General features: G+C 42.9%; 1 protein-coding gene across 1 annotated transcript in view; it reads right to left on the bottom strand.

Moving 5' to 3' along the window:
- DNAJB12 (DnaJ heat shock protein family (Hsp40) member B12) overlaps window positions 1-17,303 on the bottom strand; it is a 114,296-nt gene that overhangs the window by 23,131 nt on the left and 73,862 nt on the right. The window contains exons 4-7 of the mRNA XM_082267401.1: window positions 13,693-13,872; window positions 12,731-12,810; window positions 5,602-5,711; window positions 1,982-2,154 (exon numbers count right to left, since the gene is read on the bottom strand). Coding sequence (XP_082123527.1) covers window positions 1,982-2,154; window positions 5,602-5,711; window positions 12,731-12,810; window positions 13,693-13,872 — 543 coding nt within the window. The remainder of the gene's footprint in view (window positions 1-1,981; window positions 2,155-5,601; window positions 5,712-12,730; window positions 12,811-13,692; window positions 13,873-17,303) is intronic.

Genomic DNA, 17,303 nt, shown 5'->3' with positions numbered 1-17,303 from the left:
GCCCCTCGGAGTACCTGCTTCTCGATCCCACAGAGAGAGAGAGGGACCCCCAAGGCTCACCAACCGATGCAGTGAAGTTTCCAACCAACTGCAGTCAGCGTCTGTCTTTTACAGACTGGAAGGAGCTGTTGCTTTTTCCCGGGTAGAAGGACGTGGCTCCGCCCCCTGTGTACGCCTTCCGGCGTTCCCAGCTCTCCACGAGGTAGCTGGGCTCACGAAACATGGCCGCCCCCATAGAAGAGACATAAGACTCCAAAAACATGGCGGCCGGCGTGACCTGAGGACATACATGCACTTGGTCTACGGCAAAATGGCGGCGGACCGCCGAAATCGTTTTCCCAGCACATCCACCTGCATCTCTGCTAAGAGGCGATATATGGATCTACAGGAGATACACTACAAATAAGGTAGGATTATACCTCCTATGTCTGCTGTAATGTTACAGTCTGCTGGGTAGAGTGTTAGCTCTCAAACCAAGTCCACTTCCCACAAACACATGCTGTATTACAAGGGGGACTTATTAGTATCAGATATATACTGAACATATATGGAGGGGCCCATAATTCATACTGCCTCATAACGAGGAAAGAAAAAAGGGAACGTTTACTCACCATACCAAACCGACAGGCACCCTCTCTTCACAATACCCTCTCCACCGGGGTGGGGGGTTGTGGACCACTCCGGACGCCTCGACTCTCTGGTTCCTGGCGTCCAAGCGAGACTTTTAACTCGCAAGGTCAGTCCCTCCACTGGGACTCCGTCGCGGCCGACCCAGCGCGGAGCTCTGGTCTGCACGCGCTCGTAGGCAGAAACCGGGGTGACCACTGGATCTCAACATCCAGCCCGTCGCCCGGCCCCGCATACTTACTTGAATGTGTCGCGGCCGACCAAGCGCAATGCCATGGTCTGCGCGCGCTCGTAGGCCGGCTGGGGTGACCACAAGTGTCGCCCAGTCCGGCATTTTTGCTTGAAGATCTCACAGGAAAAACACTGGAGAAAAACTACCTAAAAAATTTCTTTTTCTAAAGAAAAAAGTCTTGCCAGGACCAAAAGATCCCAGCAAGGAACTTAGGTCCTTACTCCTGACTAGACAGAAAAAAACTGATTCCCTGTAGCAGAGAGAGGGAGGATATACCCTCAGGGACTGCCCCTAAGGTGGAGCCAGAACGTTTTGTCTTTCTGCCTAGTCCTACTCCTGCGGAGACAACATAACCCAGCTCTTGAGAATCAAGAAGACTACGTCTGTCAATGAGCGATAGAGAAAAGAAAATATTAAACAGCAAGCATTTAAACATGGGAAGAGGTCCCATCAAAAAATGATTTTCTAATAAATATCAGAATAATAAAACAGGTACTTGCTGAAAATAAATGGTAAACTTCCATCACTAACTTATCTATAGGTAAGCCTAGAATAAGGCTTACCTATATAGGTAAAGTATCTCCTAAACGTGCACAGTTTAAGAGATCTTTACTATACATGCAGCCAGTGACAACACTGGCACATGCGCTCTGCAGCCACCCTTCAGAGGTTCCTTCAGAGCCCTATGCCATAAACAGCGGCTCGTGCATGCATGCGCAGAAGTGCCGTCATCACGGCTCTGACCAGTCACAGAGCTGGAGTCCGTGAACTAGGAAGCAAGACGGGTGAAGATGGGCAAAGTTGTGACACCTTGGTGCTAGAAGAGCTTTGTTTTTAAGGGAAATTTATCATAATGTTCTAGTATGGGATGCATACTAGCACATTATGACATTACCTTGCAGGAAAAGACAAAAATAAAAAAGACATCCTGCGGTTTACAACTGCTTAAACCTTAACATACATTTAAAGTGAATGAGCTGAAGACACATAGTGGATGTCATTTATCAAATTCTGAGAGCAGATTGTTCCTGTACAGTCTGGGATGATAAGGGAGAATCCTGTTGGTTGCCTTGGGCTATAGATAAATATACACTGAGAAATAAGATCTTTCCATGTACTTACTTTGCTGCTTCTCCTTCCAGCAGTTATTCCTAAGATTAGCTATGAAGTCTTCTTCTACACTTCTTTCCACATTTCTCAGATTTCCTCCAGTGTACTCGTCATCAAAGCTTTCAGACACAAAGTATGGGACCCTGAGATGCTCGGTGACTCTTTTATGTGTATGACCCACAGACCTGAATGCAAAGAAAGCCAACAAAAGGCAAATGATCAGATTTTGGGGATGATGCTTTTTTTACTCCACAGATAAATAGAAAAACATGGAGACTGCCAGTACCAAGTGCTTTCTGACAACACTTGTTGCCTGGCTTTTACACAGAGTCTCTAAATACCCAGTCTATGCCCAGGAACTAGTATGCAGATGTGGACCTCTTACTCCTCAGATCTTCCTGATCTGCAGACATGTTCCAGGTCAGTCACAGAAAGTATTTAGTTAAGTAGGAAGAACCCTAGCAGCCAGGCAACAAGGTTTTTTCAGAAGGCGATCGTCCCCCATAGGTCTTTATTGACATGTTTATTTTCAGGGTCCAGCAACACTGGTTTAAAAAAAAAACAAAAAAAAAAACACCGCTTCTAGAGGGGTTTAGTATTGTGCCCGTAGAAACAGCTCAATGTTATCCTATGTGTACATGTACATTAGGGAGTTTAAATGCTGGGCTTAAAATATGTCTTTAGAGGAAGGAAAACCTTTCTAGCTTGCATTTTTGAAATGCTCCTAAATGCCTGTACAAACATACTCTAAATTAGCGTTATTTCTGCCAAAAGAACTGGCGTTTTTTTAAGCCCAATGTGCATGGAGCCCTATGTTTTTGCAGTGCAAGTGTTTAGAATAGGCTCTGACAAGGCTAATGACCATGTGCCCATAATTAGACCAGAAGAGTAAGCCCTGACCTGTATGCATAACCTAGTTACCTTTAGTGAAAGACTCTACTTATTCCTTGTAGAGGGTAAGACTTCCCAGGCTATACAAGAGATACATTGAGTACTGTCCATGATACTTTTATTTGCATACCATCAAGGAACATAAAGAAGAGTTTCTGCACACCTGTGGGACATCATTTCTCACAACCGGACCACACTATAGAAGACCTCATTGTTTTAGTTCTTAAAAAGGGAATTTCAGAACTATCCAGGAAAGGAAAACTTTTGAATTAGGAATGATACTTCTTTTTGACACAAAGAATTAAGATATGGGTTTCCTCACTCATTATCCTACAGTTTTACGACCCCCTCTGTGACCATCACCCCCCCCCCCCCCCGACCCCCTCTGTGACCATCACCCCCCCCCCCTGTCTTATCCCACTAACTGCGCTAGTTTTATTACCATTGCCCAGTTACATTTACATAGTTACGTAGTTAGTGAGGCTGAAAAAAGACACAAGTCCATCCAGTTCAACCTATGATGTGTGTGTGTGTTTGCTTTTAACTGTACATTGTATACCCCTGTATGTTGTGGTCTTTAAGGTGTCCATCCAATAGTTTTTTGAAACTATCAATGCTCCCCGCTGATACGACTGCTTGTGGAAGAGAATTCCACATCCTCACCGCTCTTACAGTGAAGAACCCCTTACGCACTTTAAGGTTGAACCGCCTTTCCTCTAGTTTTAGTGAGTGGCCACGTGTCTTATTGTATCTCCTTTCTCTGAATAGTTTGTTCCTTATGCTCGGGTCGCCAGTACAATATTTGTACATTGATATCATATCCCCCCTCAATCGTCTCTTCTCCAGAGAGAATAGGTTCAGTGCTTGTAGTCTTTCCTCATAGCTGATGCCCTCCATTCCCCTAATTATTTTTGTTGCCCTTCTCTGGACTTACTCCAGTTCCAGCACATCCTTCCTGAGGACCGGTGCTCAGAACTGGACAGCATACTCCAGATGTGGCCGGACCAGAGTCTTGTAGAGTGGGAGAATAATCTCTTGATTTCTGGAGTGAATCCCCTTTTTTATACAACCCAGTATTCTGTTGGCTTTGCTTGCGGCGGCTTGGCATTGCATGCCACTGCCAAGCCTGTTGTCTACCAGTACCCCCAGGTCCCTTTCCATCCTAGACTCTCCCAGAGGTTCCCCCCCCCCCCCCTAGTGAGTAGCTTGCTTTCTGGCCCCCAAGTGCATTACTTTACATTTTTCTACATTAAATCTCATCTGCCATGTAGTTGCCCACCCCGTTATTTTGTTCAGGTCTGCTTGCAAGATTTCCACATCCTGCATAGAAGATATTGGCATGCCTAATTTAGTATCATCCGCAAATACTGAGATTTTACTCGATATCCCCTCTAGATTATTTATGAATAAATTAAACAGGATTGGTCCCAAAGGACATTTGTTTATGTTTGTTTGGTTTTCTCTCTTTTTTTCCCTTTGGCTTAGAGATTGTGTTTTTTTTTCTTCCATTCTGCTAAAACTTTTGTGAATCAGTACTGCTGGGACCTTGAAGAAGGTGACATACCCCAAAAGCTTGTCCTGAAAAATTGCATGTTAGCGCAAATAGAAAAAGTATCACGGACAGTACACAATTTATCTCTCACAAGTGCACTAATACGGCTACAATCACCTCAAGCGGGTTATATAAAAAACTATTGGGAACAAAAAAGAATCACTATATATTCTCAAGCTGCTGTCACACTGGTGCCATCTAGTGGTACCAAAAAACTCATTTAAATTTGTGACTGCTCCTGAATGTAAAAGTTTAACAAAGAAAAATATATTACATTATTATATATATATATATATATATATATATATATATATATAAAATCCTTTTTACGTTTGTACATTCAGTGCTGTGGCAAAAATTAAAAAATACTTTTCCAGTGTATACAGCACGATTTGTTTCTGTGCAAGTTACAAGTGACGGATGTTACTTCTAATCATCTACATATTTTATGATGGGCAAATATGAGCCTTTCTGCAGCTGCACAGGATCTGACAAAGGAGTTCTGTCCTCTCTGTTGCCGACTACAGAGATAAAAGTGGGGGCAGAGACAAGGGGGGTGCCGCAGCTGCAGGAGAGTTGCGAGGGCCACATGAAATGGCCTGGGGGGGGGGGGGTTGCATTCGGCCTGTGGGCCTTGTGTTTGACACCTGTGATCTACAGCATAACCCCCACCACCACCTTTTTAGTGGAAGCCAGCTGAGAACATTTTTCTCAGTTGGATCGTGAAACAAAGGACACCCTACATGTGCCATTACATTGCCGGATGTGATTTATCATACAGTCTTTGAAAGTTTTTTTTTATCCCTTCTTTCAGGTACCCAGCCATCACACGATGCATGGGGATTGAAGACAAAATATATTAAGAAGAAGAAGAAGAAGGACCACAGCTGCAAGAATATTCTCTTCCCAGCCTGAACAGACAACTCCTCCTCTCCTATTGCCCTTCCCAGTATTTGCACATTGTGTAGATTCCTAAAATAAAAATAGTCTACAGCTGGTTTTTGTTACATTTTCTGTGTTCTGCGAGAAAAGTAACCATCACATTAGTGAATAATCAAATCAGTAAATGTTTCAGGAAAATATATTTTTACTATTATATAGGCATGAAGAGAGGTATCCAGCTGGTGGAATTCTGAACCCCCAAATGCTTACAGAAAATGGACAAAGGAATTCCTACTCAGGTACTCACGGTCTATGGCTGAGGCTGTAAGGCGGATTGGACACCATCATCTGACTTAATGCAGATACAATGATCAGGATCAGGATAGGCATCAACTGGACAAACATTCCGAGACTTCCCTGTACAGATAATAGCATTATTATTATTATTATTACCTGCTTTTTGGATGGATGAATGAAAAAGAAAAAAAACCCTACAAATTGTGTGAGGTGATAATACACCTGGTGCCAGAATCATCAAAATTAAAAGAAAGAAATGCTTGAAATATATCACTCTGTGTGTAACACATCTATATAAAATATATCAGTTTTACTTTTTGAATTGAATTACTGAAATAAATTATCTTTTTGATGATATTCTAATTTTATGAGATGCACCTGTATATTATGTTAGAGTAATAGAATATTCATATTTAACCATTTAGCCCAAGAAGGTTTTACCCCCTTAATGACCATTTTTTCGTATTTTTGCGATACGGCACAGCGTTACTTTAACTGACAATTTGGCGAACGTGCGGCGCTGTACCCAAAAAAAAAAGTTTGTTCTTTTTTTTTCCCTTACAAAGAGCTTTCTTTTTGGTGGTATTTGATCACTTCTGCAGTTTTTATTTTTTGCGCTTTAAACAAAAAAAGACCAATTTGTTCTTTATAGTTTTCTCAAAACAAAACAATTTTTTACTGTGTGCTTATTAAACGCACCCAATATATATATATATATATATATATATATATATATATATATATATATATATATATATATATATATATATATATATATATATATAATTTCTTCATCAATTTGGGCTAGTATATATTCTGCTACATATTTTTGGTAAAAAAAAATCCCAATTAGTGTATATTGATTAGTTTGCGCAAAAGATATCGCGTCTACAGACTATGGGATGAAATTAACCACTTAAGCCCCGGAAGATTTTACCCCCTTCCTGACCAGGGTTTTTTTTTCGTTTTTTTACTGTGTGACTTTAACGGACAATTGTGCGGTCGTGCGACGCTGTACCTAAACGAATTTCACGTCCTTTTTTTCCCACAAACAGAGCTTTCTTTTGGTGGTATTTGATCACCTGTGCAATTTTTTGATCACGCGCTATAAACAAAAAAAGAGCGTAATTTTTGCAAAAAAATGGATTTTTGTAAAATCTTACCGTAAAATCCTTTTCTCTTAGCTCATCGACAGACGTAGTCCTCGGTGATACACCACCTTCGGGTTATGTTACCTCCGCAGGAGCAGGACTAGACAGGAAATTAAAAAGCTCTGGCCACACCCTAGGGGCAGTCCCAGAGGGTATATCCTCTCTCTCTCTGCCTCAGCAAATCAGTTATGTGAAAAAGCAGTGCTTAGAGAATTTAACCCAACCCAACTCCAAAACAGAGGGGCGGGGACTACGTCTGTCGATGAGCTAAGAGAAAAGGATTTTACGGTAAGATTTTACAAAAATCCATTTTTCTCTAGCGCTCATCGACAGACGTAGTCCTCGGTGATACACCACCTTCGGGACGTCCCAGAGCAGTATCACAACTGAGGGGTGGGAAAATGGAAATCAAATCCCAATCTAGAAGGCCCAACCGGTGCCAACTAGAAGTTTACAATGCTCATCCTTAATGATGAGACTCAACAAAAAAATTTTCAAACAGAAAAAAAAAAACCCTCGAGGTAGACCACCGGTCTCCTCAAATTGCGGCCTGCAAAACCTTGCGGCCAAATGAGGCATCCGCCGATGCCGTCACATCAATTTTATAGAATTTAGTAAAGGTATGTACCGACGACCAAGTGGCCGCCTTACATACCTGGACCACTGACGCCTGATGGCGAAAGGCCCAGGAAGTACTGAGCGCTCGAGTGGAGTGCGCCCTAACAGGGAACGGAGGACTCTGACCCTTAATAGAATAAGCCTGTACCACCGTTTGTCTAATCCATTTGGCAATGGTCGCGGCAGATGCAGGCAAACCCTTTCTGGGGCCATCCGTGATCACAAAAAGTGAATCCGTCTTACGGAATGATTCCGTAGCTTTCAGGTATACCCTGATTGCCCGAACCACATCCAAGGAATGCAACGCATGTTCCCGATGATGCTTGGGCTGAGGACACAAGGAAGGTAGTACAATATCTTCATTCAGATGAAAATCTGAAACCACCTTAGGAAGAAAAGATGGCTTAGGATGAAGTACTACCTTATCCCTATGAATCACTAGGTATGGGGACTGGCATGATAATGCAGCCAGTTCTGACACCCTGCGAGCAGAAGTAATAGCCACCAAGAAGACCACCTTCTGGGATAAAGTAAGCAAGGGAATCTCCCTGATGTTTTCAAAAGGAGGTTTCTGTAGAACCGACAAAACCAAATTAAGATCCCAGGGCGGTAAGGGCGCGCGGACTGGAGGAGCCAGGTGCCGCACCCCCTGGATGAAATTCCGCACCAAGGATTTGGTAGCTAAAGGTTTCTGAAAGAAGATTGCTAATGCTGAAACTTGACCCTTGATGGTGCTCAAGGCTAGCTTCTGCTCAACCCCTTGTTGCAAAAAGGCCAATATTCGAGACACCGAATAGGTACGTGGAGGAAATCCTAAAGATTCGCACCACGCAATATAAGTCTTCCATGTGTGATAATAGACTTTGCTGGAAGTCGCTTTCCTTGCTTTAATAAGGGTAGGAATGACTGAAGTAGACAAACCTCTGTCCTTCAGTACTTGGGTCTCAATGGCCAGGCCATTAAAACCAGCGACTGTAAAGCACGAAGGTAAATAGGTCCTTGAGACTACAGACACTCCCTGAGACGAAGTTCCCACGGAACGTCTGCGACTAACATGTTCAAGTCGGCCAGGCCGGCTTGAAGAGGCCAGCCTAGAATTTCTAGGACCACTGGCGCTGATTGGATCTGAACCAGGCGTCCCTAGAGCTATCTGGCCCCGACCATCCGAGAAAGTCTGGTCGTTTTCTGTTCCCACACATTTATCAGATACCTGATAGTTATCAGGAAAGGTGATCTTTTCTGGTTGAACCTCAGGAACCGAAGTCACCCGACTAGAGGCTACTTGGCCTATCTGGTCAATCAGATCCGATTCCTGTGAGGTATCGGGACTAATCTTAGGAAAAGGTAAAGGAAAAGATCTATACAGGGAACGGTAACTACCGCTTCCTGTACTTAAATGTTGGAAGGGAAGAATCGCACCGGTAGTAGTGGTTGATGCTCGATCTAATGTCCTGAATACCGGTGAAAACGTCCCCCCACCCTGAAATCGGGTGGGGGCGCACCTTCAGGCTGTGTACTCCTTTACTTCGGGTTTGGCTGGGTTGGTCCTCTGCTTGTCCGACCAGCCCTTCTTGAACCCTCCTGGAGGAGTCTTGCCTTTCCCGGAAGTACCAGCCGGGCACCCTTTATGGGCGGTAAAGAAAGGTCCTCGCTTGTTGCGAGGTTCCTTAGCTTTTGCAGCCTGTGGCAAAAAAGTACTCTTGCCCCCGGTGGCATCCTTAATGATTTCATCTAGGTTGGCTCCAAATAGACGATTCCCCTGGAAAGGGAGATTGGTCAAAGTCTTTTTGGAACCTAGGTCAGCTGACCAGCATTTTAACCACAGCACACGTCTGAGGATCACTGCTAACTTAGATGCATGCCCTAACAAGGGAGTAGTGTCCAAGGCTGCGTCACAGATAAACCGTAGCCCTTGTATGATCTGTTCTATCAAATCAGATGTCTCCTGGGGAATATCTTTTCCCCTAAGATCTTGGCGTACCATTTTCGCCCATTCTGTAAGTGTCTGGGAAACTAGACCAATAACAATTACTGGTCTAAATGCTGACCCTATCAGAGAAAAGATAGTGCGGGACTCCGCTTCTATCTTTCGATCCACCGGATCCTTAAAGGACGAAGTGTCCTCCACTGGAATAACCGTGGCTTTATTCAGCCTGGAAATAGGCGGATCCACGACTGGTGGTACCGTCCATTTCTTAATGATGGATTCCTCAAACGGATAGCGTCTAGCAATACGCTTGGAAATAGTAAAGGTACGTTTAGAATGTTCCCATTCTCCTTTAATCTGATTTCCAAAACATTTAGGTACAGGAAAAGCCTTCGCCGTTTTGATGGGCTTATTAGTCCCAAAAGGCCTCTCTGTTTCAGTTGCCTCTGCCGGTAAAGCCTCAAGTTTTAAGGTTTCTTGCACTGCCACAACTAGTGCGTCCACCAATGCTTCTTCCTGAATTATAGCAGGAGAAGAAGCGTCCTCCTCACTGTCTGAGGGGGCTTTACCTGGGATAGCAGCCCTTGCAGAGGAACCTGCAACTGCAGTGACCATCTCTGAATCAGAGTCAGAGGTGTCAGATAGTATAGGGGTAGGCGGGGGTCGCTTCCTTGACCCCCGTCCCTGACAGGCCGCCTCCACCCGAGCCACCATAGACTCCAAAATTGCTGTAAATGACTCTATACTCTGTACACCGGCGGGTCCCGAGGCCCCCTCGAGGGAAACAGGTGGGGGAATCTGTGTGGCAGGGTCCATAATAACTCCAGTTACTTCCTGGATGATATAATTCAAAGTAAAGAAAAAACTTTTTTTTTTTTTTTTTTTTTTTTTTTTTGACCCTCAGCGCCACAAAAAAAAAACCCCTTAGTGTTACCTGCTAGGGATCACTATCGATCGAGAGAGAGAGAGATAGACCCCCAGGCTCACCACTTGATGTTCAGAGTTGAACTGCAACAGCTTACAGCGCTGTCTTAGACAAACAGGAAGTCTTTTGGCTGGCTGCCCAGGAAGAAAGGAGGCGGCTCCGCCCCTCTGTACGCCTTCCGGCGCCTCCCCCAAGCTCCACGAGGTGTAGAATCACCTAAAACATGGCCGCCCCCATGCTGGAGACACGAGGCTACGCCAAAATGGCGGCTCGTGCGATCCAGCAAAAAAAATGGCGGCGGCCTGTGCTGACTAGCGGTGTGCTGCAGGCACACAACACTCTCTCTGCATGGGGATATGGCGTGGTTGGCGGTACCGGCCCTGGCGGACCGCATGGCCATTCGGGAGGCCTGCTATTAGCTGGAGATCTGACTTGGAAGGCAGTCTACATGTCCATGGCTTCTGACTGGTAGGTAGCTTATACTTACCCATAAGATTCCCAGAATGCCACAGATTACATCTTTAAAAACATGTATACAATAGATTGTTAGCTCCCAAACCAAGCCTCCTGGCTTTTTGCACACATAAAATCACACTCAAAGTAGGAGGATTTGTGACATGTTATAGGATAGAAAGAACTCTTTCTTACCATACAGAGAGGGGCCCGCGTTCACCACAAAACCCGTCAGGGAAAAAGGGGGAACATACTACTCACCATACCGGAACCAGGCGGGCACCAACTCCTGACAGTACCCCTCTCCACCGGGGCGGGAGGGCTGTCGACCGATACGGACGCCGTGACTCATGGTCTTTGGCGTTTCAGCGAGACGTTTAACTCGCGGGTTCAGTCCTTTTAATGGGACTTTGTCGCGGCCGACCCAGCGCGGAGCTATGGCCTGCACGCGCTCGTAGGCTGAACTGGGGTGACCACCGGATCTCAACATCCAGCCCGTCGCCCAGTTCAGCTTTCTTGCTTGAAGATCTCACAGGAACACTGGAGAAAAAAAGCTGTCCAAAAATCCTTTTAGAAAAAAATTCTTGCCAGGACCTAAGATCCCAGCAAGGTATCTAGGTCCTTACTCCTAACTAGACAGAAAATAACTGATTTGCTGAGGCAGAGAGAGAGAGGATATACCCTCTGGGACTGCCCCTAGGGTGTGGCCAGAGCTTTTTAATTTCCTGTCTAGTCCTGCTCCTGCGGAGGTAACATAACCCGAAGGTGGTGTATCACCGAGGACTACGTCTGTCGATGAGCGCTAGAGAAATAACAATATTTTTCACTTTTTTTTATATGAAATTCCCCCCCCCAAAAAAATTTAAAAATCAAAATTTTTTAACATTTTCGGCCAATTTGTTTTACGCTACATATGTTTAGTAAAAAAAAAAGGAGGGGAGAAGTCACGGAAGTGCAGAGCTGTGAGAGAGAGAGACAGTGAATGCAGCTGTCGGCTTCACACTGCAGACAGCTCGCTGACAGGCGGGGAAAGTTCACAAAGCAGCACAACTAATCGACGGAGCAACTAATTGTAAATATCGTTGACAACGATTGTAATTATCGATTATTATCGATTTAGTCGATTAGTTGTTTCAGCCCTAATTTAATAGAACCGATACAATGCCCACCCCATTGTTGCATTTTTAGTCTACCGAGTTAGAGATGGTACCGCAAACATACTTTCTGCTTTCATTGATGGCTGGCATGGTACAAAACTCGGCTACTAATAAATTGGGTTGACAATCCATAATGAAATCATCGTTAGGCCTCATGCACACACTGGATGTTTTTTCACCTACTTCTAGGGGCATCTGGCTTTTTTTTTTTTTCCTGCCTCTAAAACGCCCCTGCATACTAGCCTATGTGTCATGCACACATTGGCTTTTAGAGGAGTTTAGAGGCAGGAAAACAAGAACACCGCCAGTTTTGCAGAGAAAACTTGAACTCCTCATTAATTTTAAATGGCCAGAAAAGATTATCATCATTCTGGCCAATGAAATGAACACCCAAGCGCTTGAAACCTGTAAACGCATTACGCACTTTTACAAGCGCTAGGTGTTTTCTCTGCCAAAATGCTGCTAGCAGGAGGAAAGGCTTTTAGACTTTGCTTTAAAACATCCTGTGTGCATGAGGCATAAACCACTATACACATTTTGTATTGCCTAAAGGATACAAAAATAAATAAAATAATTTGTAGATCATTTACATAAAAACACAATGGTAACAAAAAAGAACAAACAACATGAAGTAAAAGCAGAATCAGCAATTCTGAGCCTTTAGCCTCTGAACCCATTTAATCAGTTGGTCATATTGCTCCCTCTAGTGGTGAAATGCTCACTTTACAGCTAAGTCACAAAATGGAAACCTAGAGGCATAGTTGGATATTTTTGAGTCCAAGTTATGAAAGGAACAGTTTAAAAACACGTTTGTTAAGGGCATCATATCCATTAATAGCCCCCCTGTTAGAGTTAAAAATGATATCTGTTCCTAATGGTCTGGAACACAATAAGCTTAATGAACTTACATCTCCTTGATGTTCCCGTCGGTCTTGTCTCTGAGCATAGGTATAACGCATTCGGCCATTGCTGTATACATGGACATTACCTGGAAAAAGGTTCACTTATTAGGAGACAATGTTGCTCAACAAATGTCCAGCATCACATACAAGACATAGAAGTTTAAAAGGCCAACTCCACTCAGTTGATAAATCAGTTCTCTGCAGTAGTTTGCCTAGTTTTTGATATAAGTTAGCATTGTCTTGTTGCTGGACTATCTAAATATATACCGTTACCATATTACAGAGAATCAATTAGGGGTTGATATCATCAGTTTCTTTTGCAATGGTCATGACGAGGATTTTTAGCGAGAATATCTTAGAACCGAAGTCTACGATATTTTCCAGCATGTGAATTAACATGTCGGCAATACCGGATATCGCTTATAGCTATACAGGCGGTCCCCGGGTTACAAACAAGATAGGGTCAGTAGGTTTGTTCTTAAGTCTAATTTGTTTATAAGTCGGAACAGGTACATTTTTTTTTAAGTGTAGCCCCAGCCAAAATAATAATTTCTTAGTTTTTTGGATAGCATAGGGAACGGTTAACACCCCTGTACCATTTGTTTTGCTGTCTGTACCCCTGTTCAGAAGATTTCACCTCACTTTCTGTCCCTTTGACAACTGGATTTTGAAAATCTTGGGTTGTTGTGGAAACAAGGATTGGTGATGAAGCTTCAGTGGTGGCACCTTTTTCCCATGAGAACTATTACAGGAGTGAATTTCCCTTCCTAGGGGAGATTTCCTCTCACTTCCTGTTGTCCCCCTCCGTTTGTAAGGTGGATGTTTGTAACCCGGGGATCGCCTGTATATGAACTGAACATGTGTCCAGGTGTAAAAATGTGCAAGCTGGCTTTCCAGCACTCTGCTCACATACATAATATAATTCGAAGTAAAATGAATAGTAAAAGCTCAGATGAAGATATGCTTACTAGTAGGAAATCCTCCTCCGAAGAACATATTGAAGAGATCTTCAGGGGAGATGTCTGCTTCAAACCCTCTGTGGAAGTCGGAGTGTCCGTGTCGAGATGGATTTACCTTTTCATCTCCAAACTGATCATACTGCTTCCTCTTCTCTGGATTACTTAACACTGCATATGCATTCCCAATAGCTAGAATAAAACAGTTACAATTGAAGATACTTTAATGTATATTGAAGGCTTCACAAACTATACATGTTTACAGGACAATAGCCAATGAACAACCGGGACTGGCCAATGACACAAAGTGGTCTGATAGGTGTGCATAATATTTTTTTTTGATATACACATCGATATATATTCTCATATGGCAGGAATATATAGGTCTATGGTGGCAGTAGCACCAGTGCAACCACCAGCCCCTGAGATTTCTTTGTGGGGGGAGGGATTGTAAGGGGACCAAAGGCACAATGATAATTTAAAGGCTTTGGGGCCTCTAAACACAGCAGCTCAGTAGCGTGGGATATGAATTGCCCTACTTGTGTTTACATGTCTAGGATCTTTTGCTGAAAGCTTACTTCATTAAACCTTCAGGGACCCTTTTCTTTCTGTTGTCTGACACCAGAAAAAAGAAAAATGCCAACAGGACTTTTATTTAAAAAAAAAAAAAAACGTAGTAGGAGCCTTTCCCGCCATCAGAATACAGCGATTAGTGTTGTCGGTTATAGCCAGCGGCACTGATCATTCAGGAAAGACCCAACAGAATGGTTGCACACAAGTCGATCAATAAATTAATCTGGTTTCTGTGGACCTGGCTGAATATCGATCCATGCATAGCCAGCTTAAAGCCTAGTACACACGATCAAAAAAATCCGATAAAAAAAAATCCTGCTTTCGAACCGATTGTACAATGATCTGCTCATTAGTACACAGCTTTCGAGGGCAGATCGCAACAGTTAATTAGAAGGGATAAAAATGAAAATTTTTCTTGTACGATAACAGAAAGTATGATTTTTGTTTAATCAGCACAGTATTCATCCGAGGGGAAAAAAAAAACGGAAGACCAAGACCACGCATGCTTAGAAATGACAGAATACATTACTATACAATACATCACTTCCAAAAGTTGTATTCCGTCGTATGAGAATTTTTGTACCTTTAGTAACCTCTTATTTTTGATATTAGACTAGTATCCAAAGAAAAAAAGGGATGATCATTCGTCCAATATTCTCATTGTGCTTTGGCATACATGAACCTAATAAACCAGCTTTAGGTAATTACAGTATTATCAGTTAAATTTCCTTATCAGCAGCAAAAAAAAAATCTGAATTGTACCATAAAAGTTAAAGACAAAAGATAGCACTTCTGCCATTCAATGTCTATGAACCCAGTGAACCCGGAAGAGTCACATCCCACAAGATTGTGATAGATCTGGACAGCAAGGTCACACGTGCGATTAAATTAAAACAGTATGCCATTCAGGAAGAACACTGGGATATGTTCTGTTGAATCAAAATGTGAATAAAACAATACAACAAAGCCAATGCTTGAAACATAACATGTTACCAATACGAAATACAACATATTTGAAAAAAATAAATAAGTGTTTCTTATTTTTTTATTACATTTTTTTTAGCAAAAAAAACAACTCCGCAGTCAGCCATTATTCTGACCTCTCTGCACTTCTCACTTGTCTGGTTACCAAGTGTGAAAGTCGTATAACCAGAGACATGGTTGGAAGCTCTGTGGGGTCCCAATCTGCTGGTTGTGCACCTCTGCTGTAGATAACTTGCATCACTAAGTCATTGTGTGTTGCCTATATTGTACTCTTATCAATTTCCTTTTAAATCAGATTTACCTTCCAGCCACTGAAAGTAGTTCTACATAATGTGGACCTCTATCTCCTAAACGTCAGGGGATCATTCTGTAAGTGTGGTAGAAATTAATGCAAAGTTTACCACAAAATATTCATCTGCTGAAATATCTCAAGGACTGGCTAAACTCCCTTCAAATTCTGTGAGCAGAGAGACACAACAGGAGTGTCACTTGTCATAATCAGAGTTATGACATCAGAAGGACCGGTATTCTGAAGCATCAAAAATCTCTAGTGGTCACAGGGAGTTTGAAAGTCTGGAATATCTCTGCATAGTTAGCTTGGCATACAATACCTTGATATTTTGAAACCTTGTTCAGCGGAGACTTGCTTTTCCTGTGATGAACTGTAACTATGCCTAGCTTTAGAGCCTGTATGAACTGGCCATGTTTCCACATTACAAAATGCATGGATAGGCAAAAAACTTTTCTAGAAGGCTTTTTGCTCCCTCACACATTCGCTCTTTAAAATCTCACGCACAAAAAAAAAAAAAAAAAAACGCCATGTATAGATAATGAGTCCATTTACATGGCAACTTTTAGATTTGTATTGTAGAACATAGTTGCTTGCATTGTATGCTGTACACATTCTCATGGGTAGAGCATAAAATGTAGCTGTACTCTATTAACGCCGCTTGCCTCCTAGCAAAGGACACCAGATAACAGGAGCTATATGCTAGCGGGCATCTCGAGCCGCTCAGTGACCTTTGTCGTCAGGAAGCAGGCACTTCGGGCTACGGATACTGCTCAAGGATGACATGTAAATAATAGTGTGTAATCAGAAGGCACCTCCACCACTGGTTGCACATTATGGATGTTTTTTTTTTTTTAAAACTGCAAGCACATTATGGATGTTTACATGTCGTCCCAGAATGAAAAAGCCATTCATGTGGCAGCCACGCATGCACAGAACAACCAGCCTTCAGTCATTCATGAATGAACCAATATGCATTTGTAAGCATGTAAAAGGTTACAGAAACATTTACTTACAGAAAACATTTGCACAGGATCCAGGGTTGATAGGCATATTTTTATTACATCCCTGTGTAATAGCCCTATAAAAAGTCCTGTGTTGTCTGGTGTGGTTCTATTTAAAGGGTAACTCCACTTTCATGAGAAAAAAAAAAAACGTAATTTTTGTAAAATCTTACCTGTAAAATTCCTTTCTCTGAGTCCTCCGACAGTCGCCGCCTCTTCATATTCGTCACATATGGGGTATTAGACTTTGCTCCGAAGGAGTAGCTAGGCAACAGAATATGTTAACATTAAAGCTTTTAACATATCCCACCATCAAGGGGTGGTCCCCTCAGTCAATACCCTCCTACTTCCTGCAACCATATCTCAGTTTCAGTGGAATAGCAGTAGAGTATACAACCAAACCCCAAAACAGGGGCGGGGGCGGCGACTGTCGGAGGACTCAGAGAAAGGAACTTTACAGGTAAGATTTTACAAAAATTCAGTTTTCTCTTACGTCCTCCGACAGTCGCCGCCTCTTCATATTCGTCACATATGGGGACGTCCCAAAGCAGTGCAAACATGAGGGGTGGGAAACGCATCCGCGCCGAAAGGCAACGCAGTCTCCGCATCAAAGAAAGGAACCTTACCAAAGGAAGGAAACCAGCTGGGCTACAGGAAAAATAATTGCTCAACAGGAGCAACAACCCAGGAAAAGACAAATAACCAGGGGATAAAAAAAAAAAAAAAAAAAAAAAAAGAAAACTTATCCCAACAGCCAGAGGTCCCCAACAAGG

The sequence above is a fragment of the Pelophylax lessonae genome, assembly GCF_965119305.1.
Source record: "Pelophylax lessonae genome assembly, chromosome: 9".
NCBI lineage: Eukaryota > Metazoa > Chordata > Amphibia > Anura > Ranidae > Pelophylax > Pelophylax lessonae.
This window is presented reverse-complemented; position numbering and strand designations above follow the sequence as displayed.